This window comes from Thamnophis sirtalis, unplaced genomic scaffold (assembly GCF_051295495.1).
Source record: "Thamnophis sirtalis isolate CommonGarterSnake01/CBP01778 unplaced genomic scaffold, rThaSir2_p1.2 scaffold_2, whole genome shotgun sequence".
Classification (NCBI taxonomy): domain Eukaryota; kingdom Metazoa; phylum Chordata; class Lepidosauria; order Squamata; family Natricidae; genus Thamnophis; species Thamnophis sirtalis.
Window position 1 is genome coordinate 3,929,510 of NW_028261382.1, and position 19,293 is coordinate 3,948,802.

At 45.7% G+C, this 19,293-nt stretch overlaps 2 protein-coding genes across 2 annotated transcripts in view; one reads left to right on the top strand and one right to left on the bottom strand.

Annotated features, from left to right (window-relative positions):
- The first annotated feature begins 471 nt into the window (after window positions 1-471).
- Window positions 472-7,308, top strand: LOC106556450 (immunoglobulin superfamily containing leucine-rich repeat protein). Its single transcript, XM_087704039.1, has 2 exons — window positions 472-558; window positions 5,681-7,308. The coding sequence occupies exon 2, from the start codon at window positions 5,699-5,701 to the stop codon at window positions 6,953-6,955; it is 1,257 nt and encodes a 418-aa protein (XP_087560165.1). The 5' UTR covers window positions 472-558; window positions 5,681-5,698; the 3' UTR covers window positions 6,956-7,308.
- Window positions 7,309-9,556: 2,248 nt separating this feature from the next.
- STRA6 (signaling receptor and transporter of retinol STRA6) overlaps window positions 9,557-19,293 on the bottom strand; it is a 35,413-nt gene continuing 25,676 nt past the window's right edge. The window contains 7 exon segments of the mRNA XM_087704038.1: window positions 9,557-10,365; window positions 11,449-11,586; window positions 13,167-13,330; window positions 14,980-15,081; window positions 15,841-15,958; window positions 16,292-16,425; window positions 16,944-17,019. Coding sequence (XP_087560164.1) covers window positions 10,187-10,365; window positions 11,449-11,586; window positions 13,167-13,330; window positions 14,980-15,081; window positions 15,841-15,958; window positions 16,292-16,425; window positions 16,944-17,019 — 911 coding nt within the window. The 3' untranslated portion in view covers window positions 9,557-10,186.

Consider the following 19,293-nt stretch of genomic DNA (forward strand, 5'->3'; position numbering starts at 1 on the left):
CTGCTGTTATTAAGTGCAGAACCAAATTAGTCTCTACCGCTGTAAATTCAGTACATATATCTAATAAAAATAACTGAGGAGTAAACTTTATCCTTCTTTTAAAAATATTTTGCATAATCCATCAAAATTTCTGCTACCGGTTCTCCAGAACTGGCCAGAACCTGCTGAATTTCACCCCTGACCAGAACCCTTCATAGAAATCCAGAATATCAGGAATAAACTTTTAGGATGTCTTCTCCTTGAATGTCACATTCCCCCACCTTGGTTAGAGACAACCCTGAACAGTTTCTTCCCAGAAAGCATAGCACCGGGACCCTTTCCATTAAACCAAAAAAAGCCAAACATTTCTTCTTCTTCTTTTTTTTTGGTGAGGCCTGCAGAAAATCAACTCCACCCCCCTCCTTCCTTTGCTCCAACTCCTGCCAAGTTGGAGGCAGGACTTTCTAATATTATTAATGTTTTCGGAATGCGTAGCGCCGTCTGCGCTCAATGCAATATTTGCAGAGGTTTTCCTCCCGAAAGATCGCAAGAGAGCAAACGGGGGAAGCTTGGAAAAAGGTAAAAAAAAGAAAGAAAACCGTATTCCTTTTCCTGTCTTAAATTCAGGAACCTTGTCGTTAAAAGGGCTTATTTTCTGAGAGGGCTCTTTCTCTTCTCCAACCCCCTTCTGAAAGCTGTTTCTAGTTTTCCTCGAATTTCAGTTGCTCCCCCTTGCCGAGTGAGCGAAGCTGCTTCAGGGCCAGGGATTGTGAAACTGGGAGAATGAAAACATCTGGGCTGATGGTGGGGTTTTTTTGTGTAGCGTATTTGAGGGAGGAGGGTAACGGCTGAAAAAATTGGGGGGAAGATAGCAAGGATTACTCGGGAGCGGAAAAAGAACGGAATGAAGTTTGCTTCTAGCAGAGAACGAACCAAACTTGGTAAAGTTTGCCTAGGGAAGAACTCCCACTTGTGATTCTTTATTTTATTTTATATTTTATTTTATTTTAATATAAACAATCCTCCTGCCATTAAACAGTGTGTCTTCTGGGTACAAATATTCTGCGCAATAACAGTTAAAATTTACAATTATTTAATCTATTCCTAGCTTAATACCAATACCCTAAATGTCTAATACTATAATAATCCTCCTCTTGATTTATTTCCTCTATTAACTATTAATAGGGACACAGTGGCTCAGTGGCTAAGACACTGAGCTTGTCGATCAGAAAGGTTGGCAGTTCAGCAGTTCGAATCCCTAGTGCTGCGTAACGGAGTGAGCTCCCATGACTTGTCCCAGCTTCTGCCAACCTAGTAGTTCGAAAGCATGTAAAAATAGGAACCACCTTTGGTGGGAAGGTAACAGCGTTCCATGCGCCTTCGGCGTTTAGTCATGCTAACCACATGACCACAGAGACGTCTTCGGACAGCGCTGGCTCTTCGGCTTTGGAACGGAGAGGAGCATTGTCCCCTAGAATCGGGAACAACTAGCACATATGTGCGAGGGGAACCTTTAATAGTTGCATTAAAGGGAAAGATTCCCCTCGCACGTATGTGCTAATCATTCCCAACTTTAGGAGGTCATGCTCATCTCCGTTTCAAAGCCGAAGAGCCAGCGCTGCCCGAAGATGTCTCCGGGGTCATGTGGCCAGCATGACTAAATGCCGAAGGCGCACGGAACACTGTTCCCTTCCCACCAAAAGTGATTCCTATTTTTCTACCTGCATTTTTTACGCGCTTTCGAACTGCTAGGTTGGCAGAAGCTGGGACAAGTCACGGGAGCTCACTCCATTACGCAGCACTAGGGACTTGAACCGCCAAACTGCCGACCTTTCTGATCGACAAGCTCAGCGTCTTAGCCGCTGAGCCACTGCGTCCCACATAGTTGCATTAGTGGCAACCAAAATGTGTAACTTGAATTCCAGGATGCTGTTAACAGAAAAAATATATCAGAAGACCCGAAATCTTGGTTTTACCTTTACCTGTGAACTGCTGAGTTCTACTCCCAAACTCCATGTGTTGGGATAAGCTCGGAATGAGGTCACTACCCTCGGGGTGTGTGAAAGAAGAGTGTGTTGGAAAGGTGTTGTGGTGAGGTGTTGATGATCTACGAGAAAATTCTTCTTCTTTTAGACACAATCATCCTTTTTACTGTAACGCAAATCTTCAGCTAGACAAATGCTAATTGGCCGAAGATATTTCTTCGCAACAGTATTGTGAGATCAGTGTGGCCGTTCAACAAGATGACAAAAGAAGCACACTCATTGGGAATAGATTATTATTTCTCAGTCTTGGTGACTTTAAGATGTGTGGACTTCCATTCCCAGAATTTCCCAGCTGGGGAATTCTGGGAGTTGAAGTCCACGCATCTTAAAGTCGCCAAGATTGAGAAACTGTGGTTTATGGGGATGCTTTCTTGAGTCTATGGGCTTGTAGGGCTAAACCAGAGTTGATTAATTAAGCAACACAGGGTTGGATTCACACAACATGAGGGCAACATGGAAATAAACATCATGATGTGGAAACTTTAAAGTAGGAGACCTGGTAGAGGAAAATTATAAATTGGATGCTATGTTATGCTATGCATAAACACAGGGATAGAATCAAGATCACGTGAAGGGTTAATACCACTTTATAATGCCTTGGTAAGGCCACACTTGGAATACTGCATTCAGTTTTGGTTGCCACGATGTAGAAAAGATGTGGAGACTCTGGAAAGAGTGCAGAGAAGAGCAAGGAAGATGATTAGGGGACTGGAGGCTAAAACATATGGAAGAACGGTTGCAGGAACTGTGTAGGTCTAGTTTAATGAAAAGAAGGACTATGGGGAGACATGATAGCAGTCTTCCAATACCTCAGAGGCTGCCACAAAGAAGAGGGAGTCAAACTATTCTCCAACGCACCTGAGTGTAGAACAAGAAGCAATGGGTGGAAACTAATCAAGGAGAGAAGCAACTTAGAACTGAGGAGGAATTTCCTGACAGTTAGAACAATTAATCAGTGGAACAGAAGTTGCCTCCAGAAGTTGTGAATGCCTCAAACACTGTAAGTTTTTAAGAAGATGTTGGATAGCCATTTGTCTGAAACCGTCTAGGGTTTCCTGCCTAGGCAGAGGGTTGGACTAGAAGACCTCCAAGGTCCCTTCCAACTCTGCTATTGTATTATTGTTACTTAAGATCTATGTCTTGGCCTACACAGTCTATGCAAAGGACTTCTTTCACACTTTAAAAATGTGAGGATCTTTTCTTGATTAAAATTCAGTTGAAAGGTTGAAGGACATCCGGATATGAAACAAATGGATCTATTAGGAAATAACACCAGAGACAGTGTGTCCTTCCTAGCTGCAAGATATTTTTGACGGCCATAGTTTTCTAACTATTATCACTTCATCCGTCCAGTGTTGCCAGAGTGATTTCTTGCAGTCTTGCAACACAAGTTGAGCATGAATTTGCTATCACACACAATTTTGGGACAGAAGTCTGGATGCCAGATTTGTTAGACTACAATAGTGGCCAAAATTGTGGTAACCTTTTGGGAAAAGTGCACAGTATTTTAGAGGTTTGATGGCTAATATCCCCACTTTTTTTTTTTGGAGCAGTACCATGAAAATTATATGTCACTGGAAAGATAATTTAATCAAGAATGTAATGCAATAACTTTTATGAAGGATTTGCTGTTAGAACAGCAGTTATAAAGAAGAAAAGTGAAACACATAGAAAAAACGAGATATACAAAAATTATCACCATGTCAGTTAATACTTAGTTGGGTAACCTTTAGCATGAATTATGGCCTTATCCAAGTCTTTTAGTTCTGCAGCTGTTATAATGTGAAACCAAGATTGAATGATTGCTTCTATTAACTGGGTTTTATTACTGGCTACATTTGGCTATAACTTTTCATAGAATACAGATAATTGAACAGACTTTGTTGCATTACATTCTTGATTAAATTAGCTTTCCCTTGATATATAATTTTAAAATACTACTCCAGGGTGAAATGCTACCGGTTCAGGCCGGTTCGTCCGAACGGTAGTAAAAAAAATGCTTAACAAAGTAAAAAAAAGTTTCATTGATTAGCTGTGGTGTTCGATTGTAGGAACTTTTTAAAAACTTTTTTTTAGCATTTGGGGTCCGTTTTTGTTCCCAGGAGGCTTCCCTGAGGCCTGCTAGGCAAAAAACGGGGGCTGGGGGCGGTTTCTGCAAAAGAAACAAAAAAAAAAGAAAGAAAGAAAAGAAGGAAGGAAAGAAAGAAAGAAAAGAAGGAAAGAAAGGAAGAAAGAAAGAAAGGAAGGAAAGAAAGGAAGAAAGGAAGGAAGGAAGGGAAAATGGAGAGGGAGGAAGGACCACAAACCTGGCACTAGTCACACCTTCAGAGGATAACTTGAAAGAGCACAGCAATCCAGGACTGGAAGGGACCTGGAGGTCATCTAGTCCAACCCCCTGCTCCAGCAGGACATTGTTAAAGTGAGTTTGCCTTTTGACACCCCGTCATATAACATAGCATGTCCACCCAGTCACATGACCCTCCCCCCACCAAGCCACGCCCACAGACCTGGCAGGAATTATTTTTTTTAGATTTCACCACTGTACTACTCCTTCCTAAAAAAAAAGTGGCGTTATTAGTCATCAAACCTCAAAAATACACTTTCCACAAAAGGTTTCCACAATTTTGGCCGCTACTGCACTCAACGCCAGGTTGGTTCTCTCCACTCGACAAAGGTGTCAGGTGGTGCCCCTGTACAGCCTCAGGTGAGGCCGCCCAGTGATAGGCCAATGGTTGGATTGGACCAGATCTTAGAAGCACAGAAGATAATCTCGTCACCTCAAGGCTCGATTACTGCAACGCACTCTACGTGGGGCTGCCCTTGAAGAGTGTTCGGAGACTACAGTTGGTCCAGAATGCGGCCGCGCGAGCGATATGGTGTTACACCGTGTTACACCTATCCTCCGCGAGCTGCACTGGCTCCCTATTGGTCTCCGGATGCGCTACAAAGTGCTGGTGAATACTTTTAAAGCCCTACATGGCCTTGGACCTGGATATCTGAGAGACCGTCTCCTGCTACACACCTCCTAACGTCCGATAAGAATTCACAGGCTAGGCCTCTTCCGGGTGCCGTCGACCGGACAATGCCGGCTGGCGACCATTCGGGGGAGAGCCTTTTCTGTAGCTGCTCCGGCTCTGTGGAACGAGCTACCAGCAGAGATCTGGACCCTCCCCACTCTCGTGGCCTTCCAAAAAACCACCAAAACCTGGCTGTTTCGATAGGCCTGGGGTTGCTGATTTTCAAATCAGGTCTAACCCCCAGCTAAGCCAAATGTATGTTGTGTGTTTTTAAAACTGTGTATGTTTCTTTTCCCTATGTGTTATTTTATTTTATTTCGTATTTGTAAGCCGCCCGGAGTCCTCCAGGATTGGGCGGCATATAAGCTCAGTGGCACAGTGGTTAAATGCAGCACTGCAAGCTACTTCAGCTGACTGCAGTTCTGCAGTTCGGCTGTTCAAATCTCACCGGCTCAAGGTTGACTCAGCCTTCCATCCTTCCGAGGTGGGTAAAATGAAGACCCGGATTGTTGTTGGGGGGCAATATGCTGACTCTGTAAACCGCTTAGAGAGGGCTGAAAGCCCTATGAAGCGGTATATAAGTCTAACTGCTAATTGCAAATTGCGAATTGTGAATCTCCTCTGTTCTTGTTTTTGCAGCTCAATGGGTAGAAAGCAATGGATCCCTTCACCTGCTTACTAACCGCACTGCTGTTGGTGGGGATGCAGAGCTGCCCGGAGGTGTGTCGTTGCGTAGCGAAGCAGAAATACGAGCGCTACGTTGCAGACTGCTCTTATCAAGATCTCCAGATGGTTCCTCAGAACTTCTCCTCCAACACCACCACCCTCACCCTGTCGGTCAACCACATTGCTGCGCTGGGCGAAGGATCCTTCGCCAACATGGCCAAGCTTCAGGGTTTGTGGTTCTCCTACAATGAGATCGGGGCCATCGCTGTGGGTACCTTCGCTTTTTTGGTACACCTCCGAGCTCTTGACCTCAGCCACAACCAGATCACGAATTTCCCCTGGGGAGACCTATCCAACCTCACATCTCTGCAGCTGCTGAAGCTCAGCAACAACCATCTGGAGAAGATCCCTCCGGAAGCCTTCCGGTCCCTGAAGGATCTCCGATCCCTCTGGCTGAGTGACAATCGGCTGGCTTCTCTCTCGGATGGGACCTTCAGCCCCATGGCTAAGTTAGCTCAGCTCCAAATCAACAACAACCCCTTTGACTGCACCTGCAAAATTTGGTGGTTGGATGGATGGCTGCAGAGCACGTTGGTTTCCATTCCAGAGAAGAAGTCCATCACATGTGCCACTCCGGAAAAGCAGAAAGGTCTTGTTCTTGGGGGATCCTTGAAGCTAGACTGCTCCCTTCCATCGGTGCAGCTGGTCTATCATTCCAGCTTGGGGGACAGTAAGTTGAAGGATGGGCTCACCCTTCAGTTGCACTGCAACGCCGCGGGTAAACCCCCGCCGAAGATCAGGTGGAAAATCCAGACCGTTGATGAACACGTGGCCATCGACGGGCCCAACGTTGAAAGAGAAGAGGATCTAGACTCGGCAGGCTCCTCGCAGAGCAGAGGGCGCTTCCTGGTCTTCAAAAACGGATCGATGGCGGTCACCAAATTCAGCAAGGCCAGCGAAGGCATTTATACCTGCCAGGCTTATAACGACGTTGGCTCTCGCGAGGCCTTCGTCCACGTAGCTTTGGCTGGCTCGGAGAAGCCCACCACTTTCCTCAAGAACCATCTCCAAGCCAGCAAGAACCCCAACAAAACGTGCGACATCAAAGATGCTCTGACGCTTGGAGAAAATGTGAACTTTGTCTATTTGACTCCTACCATGCCCAAGACGGTTTGCAACGGAGGAGCTCGGAACCAGTTGGGTTTCTGGAGTCTATTCCTGTTCTGCTTGCTTGCCCGTTACAGCTAAAGACGTTCACACAATCTCGGAATCAGGTAGAAAAATCCGATTTCCTTCTGTAGGACGACCCACGGCAGCTCTTAGTTTAAGTTAAAAAGTTTCACACTTCGGTTCTAGATGAAGAATCTTGGTTTGAACTGGGGCAGGATCCCCCCATATTCTCGAGTAAGAAAAGAAACAATTAGACAGGCAGACAATGAGAAGAAGAAGAAGAAAAACCCAAAATACCGATAGGCAATCCTTTGATTAGATGAACAGAGGCAATCCAAAACATCGCAAGGATTCGAAAGTCCAAAACTTTCTCAGGACTTAAGGAAAAAAAATAAAGAGAGGGGGGGGGGGGAAAGGTGACCTCTTGAGGATGCTTATCTGAGGAGCCAAGGTGGCGCAGTGGTTAAATGCAGCACTGCAGGCTACTGCTAGATCAGCAGTTCAGCGGTTCAAATCTCACCGGCTCAGGGTTGACTCAGCCTTCCATCCTTCCGAGGTGGGTAAAATGAGGACCCAGATTGTTGGGGGCAATATGCTGACTCTCTGTAAACCGCTTAGAGAGGGCTGAAAGCCCTATGAAGCGGTATATAAGTCTAACTGCTATTGCTATCTTGACTTGGTTGAAATGGTGGAGAACTTACAGAGATGTAAGGTCAACCTTGTCAGGTACAGAGTAGGATGAGAAAGTAGAACTTAGAGATTTCGGCCTACGATTCTCAGTTCTGACCGTGGCACGACAAAACCGCGCTCGACTAAAGCGCGCCCGATTAAAGCGCGTACCTGACGTCATCAACAGGGCGACAACAGCGAGCGCGGAGAAAGAAGGGCGCTTTAAATAGCGCTTTGAAAGCAAGCCGATTCAAGTTAAGGTAAGGGTTAGGTTTAGGGTTAGGTTTAGGGTTAGGTTAAGGGTTAGGGTTAGGTTTAGGGTTAGGTTAAGGGTTAGGGTTAGGTTTAGCGTTAGGTTAAGGGTTAGGTTTAGGGTTAGGTTTAGGGTTAGGTTAAGGGTTAGGTTTAGGGTTAGGTTTAGGGTTAGGGTTAGGTTAAGGGTTAGGGTTAGGTTTAGGGTTAGGTTAAGGGTTAGGTTTAGGGTTAGGTTAAGGGTTAGGTTTAGGGTTAGGTTTAGGATTAGGTTTAGGGGGTTTAGGTTTAGGGGTTAATTTTAGGTTTAGAGTTTACAGGGTGCTTTTTTCTCCGCGCTGTTGTCGCGCTGTGATGACGTCAGCTACACGGTTTCGTCGAGCGCCCTTTAGTCGAACGCGGTTTTGTGGTGGAACCGTTCTGACTGTCGCACCTGCCACAATTTAAATCTCTAACTAACTAGCAATGGTCCTTGGCTCCATTTGTTGAGAAAGGTATAATTTCTTTATTAGAGATCAAGTGTATTGCAATATTGCAGTATCTCCAGAACTGAGAATCGCATGGCAAAATGCGTAAGGACTACTCCCCCCCCCCCGCTTAATTGTCTCTCACAGCCCATTCCGGTGTAACCAATCAGGGTTCAGGCAAGATGCTTTCAGTCCAAGCAGAGTTTGGCATGCAGCTCCCTCCTTCTTCCAGCTGGGTGACCTTGAGGCAGCATCTTAAGGAGACACAGCACTTACTTTCATTTCCTCAAGCATTTCCCCCTCTTCAGAGTTCATGGAAGTCTTTCACCATATAGCAGCGAAGGGCAAGCCAGCGTAAAGTGGTTACACCGACAGTCTCTTCCAAAACATGCCGAGGAGACACACGCAAGGGATGAACTACACATTCTACACATCTTGGGAAATGGAAAAAATCTAGCTACACTCTTCCAACTGTTGTATTTCTGGAAGTCTTCTTCTATTCTTGCTCTCTGATCTTTTAAACAGGTGAGACTTGGCAAAAAGATCTTTTGTGGCAAACCAGAGGCTGCACAAGGACCAGACTATCCAACTTTATTATTATTATTTTTTGAAATCCCAACATTGGCGAAAACAACTCCCCCATCATCAAATGCTTCCTTCCAGCGTTGGACTTCCAGCAGGCCAAGAGAGATGCCTCTGAAGTGCAGGAGAAGAAGATGGGAAAAGCACACCTTCTCCAAGAGACTAACAATGAGGTTTCATTTATTACTCAGCGTAGTAGCAATCAGGTTTCTGTATTCTTTAATTACTCTAGGTTCACCAGGTGGGCGGAAGTCCTCTGGCCAGCTCCTGAAACTGGAGCTGTTTTAAATTTAAAGGAGATGGGCGGGAACCCTACTTGGTCAAGGTAAGAATGAGGAGAAGCCACGGGATGGTCAAAAAGACACACCTATGTAGGAGCTTTCTCAATATAAGAACTGGAGGGATTACAAAAAGTCTGAGATGTGTTTTTTTCTTTCTTTCTTGCGCATATACAGTATTTTGATTGTCCGGCTTCTTCTCCTTTGTCTTCTTCTTTGTCTCCATAATTATAACACAACTCTTTTAATTCTACCGAGGAATGGTGGCCACTCTGTTAAACATCTAGACCAGTGTTTCTCAACCTTGGCAACTTGAAGATGTCTGGACTTCAACTCCCAGAATTCCCCAGCCAGCGAATGCTGGCTGGGGGATTCTGGGAGTTGAAGTCCGGACATCTTCAAGTTGACAAGGTTGAGAAACACTGATCTAGACCACCTGGAACTGTGCATGTTGGAATGTAAACAAGATAAAGCAGCCTGTTCAATGCATTTATACAGATTCTCCATCACAAACACCACCCAGCCCTAACATTCAAAAAGAACCCTTTACGTACATTTGCAAAACTCTCAACATCACCATAATCCGGTCTCTATTCTGTTTTTAACTCCCAAGCCTACCCTCCTTGGCTTTCTTTCTTGCTAAAAGTGAGCCCCCCCCCCAAGATTTAGGGTGGACCAAGCACTTCAGGAGGTCTTGAAACCTCGTGGGAAGGGCAACATTGACAGGTTTCGCGTGTTATAAAAAAAACAGGAGGACGCATCTAAGGAACGTCTTGTTATATAGAGAAAGAGACCAGCTTTGGATCAATTCCAAAACTTTTCCTTTGGGTTTCGTGCCCATCAAGAGCTGTTTGTCCTGGGGTGGGGTGGGGTGGGAAAGGAAAGGAGGACAACTAAGCCTCTTCTCATCTTCTAAGTCTACAAACAGGTCAGGGTAGAGGCATAAGCCTGAAAGGGGCATGGAGAAGACGTTGGAGAACCCCAGATGAAAACTGGGGGTGGAATCCATCCGCCACCTCCCGATGGGAGTCCATTGTTTCCAAGAAACCTTGCCAGTTCCATCAAGGCTTGGGGAGGCTGGCTTTCGTCCCGTTGGCTGTCGCATCCACGAGGGCCCCTTTGCGATAGGGCAGCAGGGATGGGTTGTTGAGGAGGGTGTACGCCAGGCACCACCGGACCCTGTTCTGTTGGCCCTTTGATGCTTTGGGCGCTGAATTGGCGGGCTTCATGAGTTTGATTCCTGTTGAGGGGGGAAAAAAGCGATCATGTTAAAACGGTGGTCTTAGAAGGTTGCGTGGGGGGTCAGCCTGAAGATAATCAGGAAAGGCATTTAGAAGAAGCAGAGAAATAGGGGCGAGTGTGGTTTGATAGGTTTGTGTTGTGCAATCTGATTCCAGACTTAAAAACCTTGTTAAGTTAGAGACAGAATAGAATAGAATAAGGAATGAGAGTAGAATAGAATAGAATATGTAATGAGAATAGAATATGTAATGAGAATAAAATAGAATAGAATCGGGAATGAGAGTAGAATAGAATAGAATAGAATCTGGAATGAGAGTAGAGTAGAATAGTATATGGAATGAGAATAGAATCTGGAATGAGAATAGAATAGAATATGGAATGAGAATAGAATAGAATCTGGAATGAGAATAGAATAGAATATGGAATGAGAGTAAAATAGAATAGAATAGAATCCAGAATGAGAATAGAATAGAATCTGGAATGAGAGTAGAATAGAATAGAATAGAATCTGGAATGAGAGTAGAGTAGAATAGTATATGGAATGAGAATAGAATCTGGAATGAGAATAGAATAGAATCTGGAATGAGAATAGAATAGAATAGAATCTGGAATGAGAGTAGAATAGAATAGAATAGAATCTGGAATGAGAATAGAATAGAATATCGAATGAGAATAGAATAGAATCTGGAATGAGAATAGAATAGAATCTGGAATGAGAGTAAAATAGAATAGAATAGAATCTGGAATAAGAATAGAATATAATATGGAATGAGAATATAATATAATAGGGAATGAGAGTAAAATAGAATAGAATAGAATCTGGAATGAGAATAGAATAGAATATGGAATGAGAGTAAAATAGAATAGAATAGAATAGAATAACAGAGTTGGAAGGGACCTTGGAGTTCTTCTAGTCCAACCCCCTGCTTAGCCAGGAAACTGGCTGAGGAACTCTGGGAGTTGAAGTCCACAAGTCTTAAAGTTGCCAAGGCTGGAGACCCTTGGCTTTGGCAACTGTCCATCCATTTTTCTCCACCTGCCTATTGCAGCTTCTGGACTTGGTCCTCAGATGATCTCTTACCTTCTTCAGCATCCTTGAGCTGGAGGGTCTGCATATTATGGGCGCCGTGCCAACGGAGAAGCAAGAGGCAAAAGGCTTTCATTGCTGGGTGGGACTGGCTGACCTCAATTTTCAAATATTGGCAGTAGGTACGGTAGCCTGCAAGAAAGAGACGGACGGTGGTGACAGAAGTGGTGTTGTGGCCTGTCAGCCATTCTACCCTCCAGCAGCTGCATCGGAGAAGGAGGAGTGGGAGTCAGGGTCAGCATTAGGGCAAATGATGTCAGAGAGAGAGATACAGAGGCAGAGTCTGGGCCGTCTATGGAGAGTCAACAGCCCTGGCTGATGAGGAAGAGGAGGAACAGTTGGGTCCAGTGCTTGATGCACGGATGCGCAGAAGGCAGAGGAGAGGAGAGCAGTGGAAATCTATGGGCCGGTCCTTGGGGTGGAAGAGCCACCACTGCTAGCAAAGCCCCACCCTAGCTCTAGCCTGAACTTCCCAAACTTCAGGTAGGCCCATTTTCCACCATCCTTAAGCTTCTGCACACACTCTGCACTTACCTCCATCCAAAACGGACCACAAGGGGACTCCTGGGAGGGGCGGGGTGGAGTGGGCAGGGCCAGCCAGGAGTGGGATTTGGGGGGTTCTCCGAACTGCACAGAATCTTAGCTAGAGGTTCTCCTGAACCCCTGCTAACCCCTTAGCAACCCACTCTGGACCAAACAAATCTACAGGGATTTCATATGACCATCCCAAAGGTGCTTTTTCAAGAGGCCACTGGACTCTTTTCTTGGAAGATGTTCAGCTTCTCATCCAAGAAGTTTCTTCAGCAGAACTGAAGAAGCTTCTTAGATGAGAAGCGACATCTCTTCAAAGAATAGCAAGAAAGTCCAATGGCCTCTTGGGTGGGGGGGGAAGCACCTTTGGGACCTTGGAGGAATGAGAATCTCCCTGCCAGCGTTCCAAATACCATGTAGAATTAAATCAGAGTCGAAGGCAAAACTATGCTTAAAGTTCCAATTTAATAAAGCAGGTATGTTGGCACACAGCTGTGGGGATTCCAACTCTGGAAGTTACATCAGAATCCCACCCAGTTAAAAGTTCATGATCTTGTCCCCACACCCACAATCCATCACATGGTCCAATCTCCTTCTTCCACGCTGGCATCCACACCCAGCTTCTTCCGGTCAGGTGTGAAAGTGTGGAGAGAAAGGGTGACCTTGGCTTCTAGCAAAGAATGAAAAACAATACATTCCAAAATCCTACTCCTTCATACCCCTCCTCCCATTGACTATACTTAAAGAAACAGCATAATGAAATAAGAGAAAGTGTGGCAGGCCAAAATTCTAAAAGGAATATAAATGCAGGCCTGACACTCCCTGGACTCCAAGGAGCCGAGGTGGCGCAGTGGTTAGGGTGCAGTACTGCAGGCCACTTCAGCTGACTGTTATCTGCAGTTCAGCGGTTCTAATCTCACCGGCTCAGGGTTGACTCAGCCTTCCATCCTTCCGAGGTGGGTGAAATGAGGACCCAGATTGTTGTTGGGGGCAATATGCTGACTCTGTAAACCGCTTAGAGAGGGCTGAAAGCCCTATGAAGCGGTATATAAGTCTAACTGCTATTGCTATTGCTATTGCTATTGCTATATGATGTGTGAACGGAGTTCTCTGCATCGTGAACGAAAGGGGAAGGACGAAAAGGGCTGATTTTAGGGGGGGAGGGGTCTTGTATTCCTTACCTGGATCAAAGCCCTCCACCCCACAGCTCAGCAGACTCCCATCCAACTGGCAGAAGTGAACAATATTATAAAGGGCCGAGATGATCATCCTCCAGATTCCTGCCAATAAGCCCAGGAGCACGTTGACGGGGAAAAACACGTATGTCACAATGTAAAACGCTCGCCTGCGTAAGAGGGAAGCAGAGGCGGTTGTGAGCGAAGCACACAAACACACACAGGGAGAACTTGCGGAAGCAATATTCTAATAAATGTCCCGGGGACCTCAACGCCAACCATGAGGGCTCTCTGTATTATCTCATTTCTTCTTGCCTAAAACTCTTTAAGTTGGTGGAAAGTTGGAGAAGCTGTCAGAATATCTGAAGGGTGGAAGGAAGAAAACGGGCCCAGCGGATCAGATCGGGTTCCAGGAGATAAAACCTAAAGAAGGACGGGCCTTCAAATTTACGAAGAAGTAAAGTTTGATTGCCATCGGAAAGAATTTGTGAAGGTATGAAGCAGGGGTGAAATGCTACTGGTTCAGACCGGTTCGCCTGAAAAAATGCTACCGGTTCGGGCAAACTGGTATTTCCAACAATCAGCTGTGACGCATGATTCATATTAGCTAGAAAGCAGGATTTCCTGCTTTCTAGCTAGTCTAAATTGTGTGGCGCAGCGGATTCCTTCCCCCTCGCCGTTCTACTTACCTTGGCAGGCATGCTCAGTAGCAGGCTCCACCCACACGCCTGGACGTCATCACATCCATTTTTGATGCTCTGCGCATGCGGGGGAAGTGGCACATATGAGCGCTCACCTTTGTGAACTGGTAGCGAAGGTAGGTAGATTTCACCCCTGGTAGGAACTGTTCAACAATGGGACAGGTGACTCAAGGGGTGGTGGACTGTGTTTCTGGGAAGTATGCCGTGTGAGGTGTGAAGATAGACTGGTGGTTGTCTTTCAAGGGTCTTGTAGTAGGGCATGGAGATCATCAGGCCAGGTTCAGCCCTCACGCCATCTTTACTTGGCATCTTCAGGGCTGCCACAGTGGTGGCCGGGCAAGCTGTGGCAATGGGAGGGAGGAGGTGGGGAAAGTGTAGAAGTTGCAATCATAACAACATTCTTTGCCCTGGGAATCAAGGTCATCTTGCCAGCACCTGGGGAGGCATGACTGTAAGTTCAACACAGTTGGGACAGTGGCTGGATTGGACCATGTGGTGGCCCTGTGGATTGAGGGGAAGAAATGTTGAGTTTACTTTGGGTGAGGAAAAGGTGGGGCTTTCAGATTTTGGCTTTCCCCAGCTCTGCCGATACGACGTCTCTAATCAATTTATACTTTGAGGAAAATGCCTGCCTCAGAGTTTTGATTCTGTTGGGGGGCGTTCCTCGGAACCCGGACATTAACCCAAATCTGCTACTAAAATGACCAAGCAGCTCCGGGCGTTGTGCGGCCACTGTCTGGGGTCCTGAACTCGAGTTACATTTCCAGTCTCCTGGGTAGTGAGAAGACTCAGGGAAGATGGAGAAGGACAACCAGATGATCTACAATCTCTTTTCCAACCTTTTTCTAAGTCTAAAATGCAGCGTAGCTCCAAAAGAGTTTAGAAGCAAATAAGGGCATTATCTGTCCCTATAAGTGGGCAGATGTTGCCAATCCGAGTGGTCCATTCTGGACTTTATACTCAGGTAATCCAACGTGGGCATCACTGATGCCTTCTTTTTCGTTATTTGATCATCATTCATTGCAGAATTCCAGCACTGGGTAGGGATGTCAACCAGACGATCTCCAAAATCCTTTTCCACTTGGTATATTCTGTGATGGATGGCTTTCAATAATCACCTGTTGGTCAACTCTCTAGGTAGATGGTCCCGATCCAGGAAGTAATAGCGGACCAGCAGATTCTGGACAATGAACGAAACAACCAAGGTCAACCAGAAGGGCCTAGGAAAAACAAAACCACCCGTCATCCAATGAACGAATGTTATATATATGAGTATAATATAAGGAAACTAGATGAAAATTGCCAACAGTGATTTGGAAAGGAGGATTAGAAAAGTTTGTTATTAAATATTATGGATGTTTAGCTAGAATAGGACATAAGGATTCAGTGTTATTGGAGGATTTTGGAAATATTAAATGAAAGGCCAGTACGTGGTTATATATTAAATTTCGGTATATTTTATGATGAAGGACGTTTTAATAATTACAGTCAAATAAAAATAGAGGTATAAGGGTAACATATTTGGGTTAAAATACTTGAGTTAATATGATGACTGTGGAAGAGCTGCGCGAAAAAGCTTTGTAACCAACTGATACACTTTCTACAGTATGTAAAGAGGGAAGATTTTATGTGTTGTGTTTGTTTTGAAAATAAAAATAAATTCTATTAAAAAAAAATAAAGGTGGCGCAGTGGTTAGGGTGCAGTACTGCAGGCCACTTCAGCTGACTGTTATCTGCAGTTCGGCTGTTCAAATCTCACCGGCTCAGGGTTGACTCAGCCTTCCATCCTTCCGAGGTGGGTGAAATGAGGACCCGGATTGTTGTTGGGGGCAATATGCTGACTCTGTAAACCGCTTAGAGAGGGCTGAAAGCCCTATGAAGCGGTATATAAGTCTAACTGCTATTGCTATTGCTATAAGGGCCTGGCTGGCAGATGAATCATGTTATACCTTCCAAGCGTGGCTCCGTGGAAGACTTACCACAAATTCCCCACAATTTTGAAAAGATGCATGTTGCTGCCGGATTGCAGTGGGATAACGATCAGGAAGGCAAAACACACGATGCAGATGAAGAAGACAATGTGTTGGAGGAGCAGAGCTGGGACAGAGACAAAAAAAGCCCCGTGGGTTGCAAGGAAGATCACAGACGGACATCAATGTTCTGAACTTGGCACCACCATTGCCTCTTCCCAGCTTCACCCTTTCCACACTTTGGCCCAATTATTGCCCAGAAGGTGGACTATAAAGCCAGGGAAATAATAAAGACTCCCTCAAGTCAAATTTGACTCCTGGTGGCCACGAGGACACATCCATGCAGTTTTCTTGGCAACAGTAGGGATGTGGTTTGTCATGACTTCCTTCTAGGATGTTCTTTTCCACTTACTACTCTTTCCTCCCACTTTGCAAGTTGTGATTATCGCTCCTCAGTTACCTAGGCAGGCAAAGGATATCTGGAACCCCGTGAATTGCATCCAGCATACGAGGGATTGCTGGGAAGGTTGGAGTTTACAGGGACGATAGAAAACCTTTTCAACGGCCCCTCGGTAGAGAGACTGGAGATTAGTCCTGAAACACAGGAAGAACGTTTGATCAGGAGGAGGAGAAGCAGGAAGGGGAAGAGGGGAAGAGGAGGAGGAGTAGGAGTAGTAGTAGTAGTAGGAGGAGGAGGAGGAGAAGGAGGAGGAGGAGGAGGAGGAAGAATTAGAACTGGAGTTTGCAGAGAGGAGGAGGATTGGAACTGAAGGTTGCAAGAGGAAGAGGGGGAAGAGGAAGAAGAAGGAGAGAGAGAGGAGGAGGAGAAGTAGAAGAAAAAGAAGAAGAGGGAGAAGAGAAGGAGGAAGGAGAAGAAGGAGGAAGAGGAAGAGGAGAAAGGGGGATGAGGAAGAAGAAGAAGAAAAAGAAAAAGAGGGAGAAGAGAAGGAGAAAAAAGAAGAAGGAGGAAGAAGAAGAGGAGAAAGAGGGGGATGAGGAGGAAGAAGAAGAAGAGAAGGAGGAGGAAGAGGAAGAGGAGGAAGGGGAAAAAGAGGAAGAAGAAGAGGAGGAGGAGATGGTTTGGACCTCTGAATCCTGGGGAGAGATCTCACCTATGGTTTCCCAAGGACTTCACTAACATGCAGAAGGTCACCAGGCAGGAGAGGACCAGGGAAGAGATGAAGCACACTGCAAAACAAGAAGGGGCAGAGAGGGATCCAGAAAAAGGCTGCAGGATTCCTAAAAGATTGAAGTTTTTTTCCTCAAGATTGAAACAAAACCCACCAGGATGTCAGTCAGGGTCAGTCATCTGATCTTTAGCAGCTCTAAGTTCTAAATACTTTCTCTAAATACACATTTTTATTTTCTTTTTAATCCCCCAGAACCCACAGAGTTCTCTCCTTCAGCCTCTCTGTGGCCGCCACAGAATCTGCCCAGGGATTAGTTTAGTTGGAGGTAACAAGAACGACATGGCTGTTGTGTATTGTTCGGTTTGAAGCCTCCTTCTGTCCTCCTTTGCATTAAACAGTTCTTCGATTAAACAGTTCCAGGACAGACACCCTCATAAGCCCAAAGGACACCCGTGTGTGTGTGTGTGTGTGTGTGTGTGTGTGTGTGTGTGTGTGTGTGGTGAGGTGAGGTTGAAGGTTATATCACATTCCCAGAGCTCCAATGGGTCTTGCTGTGGCAGCCCTAAAGATGCTCCCAAAATGGCTTTAGTGCTGACATGCTGCCCCCCTCAGTTGAGAAGTACATCCCGTGAGAAAAAAATCAAAGGGTGGTTAGTCCATATAACCTGCCGGTTTAACAAATGGTTCAGAGATGCCCGTGTGTACGCAGTTTTACCAAAACTTACCTTCGTCGTTACTTCTTGGAGGAGTAACACAGCTGAGGCGTGACAATCCGCTCTGCCGCGCTAATCAGCTAGAGGATATAGGTAAGTAAAGCGCCGGGTAGGTGGGCCAACCTGATCGTCAAGGCGGTTCGCTCTCAGCTGATTGTCGGAGCTACCGGTTTGCCCGAACTGGTCCGAACCAGCTGAATCCCACCTTTGGGTTATATGGACTAACCTCCCTTTGATTTTAACTTGCAGGAGGTCCTTCTCAACTGAGGGGGGCAGTCTGTCAGACCTGAAGCCATTTTGGGAGCATCTTCAGGGCTGCCACAGCAAGACCGATTGGAGCTGTGGGAATGTGAGGGGGGACATAGGTAGCCAAATAACATTCTTTCCCATGGGAGCCAAGGACGCTCTACCAGGTGTTGGAGGGGCGTGAACAAAAGCCAGCCAGACTTGGAACTGCGACCTGATTGGACCATGTCATGGACGTGTTGACCAGAGGGCAAGAACGTTGGGTTTTGATTTGGGTGAGGAAAACTCTGGTTCCTTCAGAGTCGGGTTTTTCACCAGCGGTGCCAATATGACATTCCCAATAAATTCATACTCTGAGAAAACTCCAGGCCTCCGAGTTTTGAGTTCGTTGGGTCTGTTGCTTGGAACCCTGGCTGTGACTAGGTCATCTGCTCCACGCACCTGGTTCTCAGACGTCTTTATGAGTGGAAACATCAAGAGATCTTTCTGCTGCCTCCCTGTGCGGCTTATTTCCTAGAATCTGCCTCAACCTTTGACAGTTTCCTGATGACTTGTTTTTTTTTTTTTAAACCATCCCACGCATCTTCGACCTTAAAATTCCAGGAAGCTTTACAGACCGTGAAACATCTCTGAAATAATTCTCTTTTCTCCAGGGACTTGTAAAGAATGCCTTGGCTCCCGCGTTCAGTTTAGCCTCAGCCCAGAGGTCTATTTTAAGGCCTGGATCCACGAAAAGCTCCATCTTTCTTAGGAAGAAGCAGGCACTTGTTCAGATTTGCAACAACAGGACATCTGAGCCCCGACAGATGTTAAATATTAAGGATGTAGGAAGCCGTGATTCAGACCTCTTATCTGAAGGCAGCTGGACCGAGGCACCCATTCGCTCAAACGGAATTGCCGAATCCAATTGCGGAATCCAATGGCAACGGCCTCAATCTAAATGAATCTTAAGGGGTTTGGGTGCCTTCAAAAAGAGACTTGGGACACCAATGGACTCCTCTGCAGGCAGGTGTCCAGCTTTCTATAATGACTGAGTCAGAGCTCCAGATCAACTTAGTTCCGTTACGTGATTCAAAATGATATTCTGACTCGAACTGATTGACTTGCCAAAGGGAACGGGTGAATCTCCAATTCAGAATAGATCTTGGGTGAAATTAACCAAAGATGGGTTGTCCATTGAGTTGTGTTCATTCTTAAAAATGTATCATTTTTAATATGTTACCTTGGTACTCAACGGCTTTGAATTCATTTGGTACTCAACGCATTTTGATGCAAAAAGTTTGCCCCGATACTCATCGTTTGTTTGGTATTCAATGCACAAGCTAGAATTTGTCAGTGTCTTGTGACTCACTACTTTATTCCCTACAGGGAAA

What these genes read in the sequence shown, in the direction of transcription:
- LOC106556450 (XM_087704039.1), top strand. Translation starts at nt 5,699, where the DNA reads ATGGATCCCTTCACCTGCTTACTAACCGCACTGCTGTTGGTGGGGATG.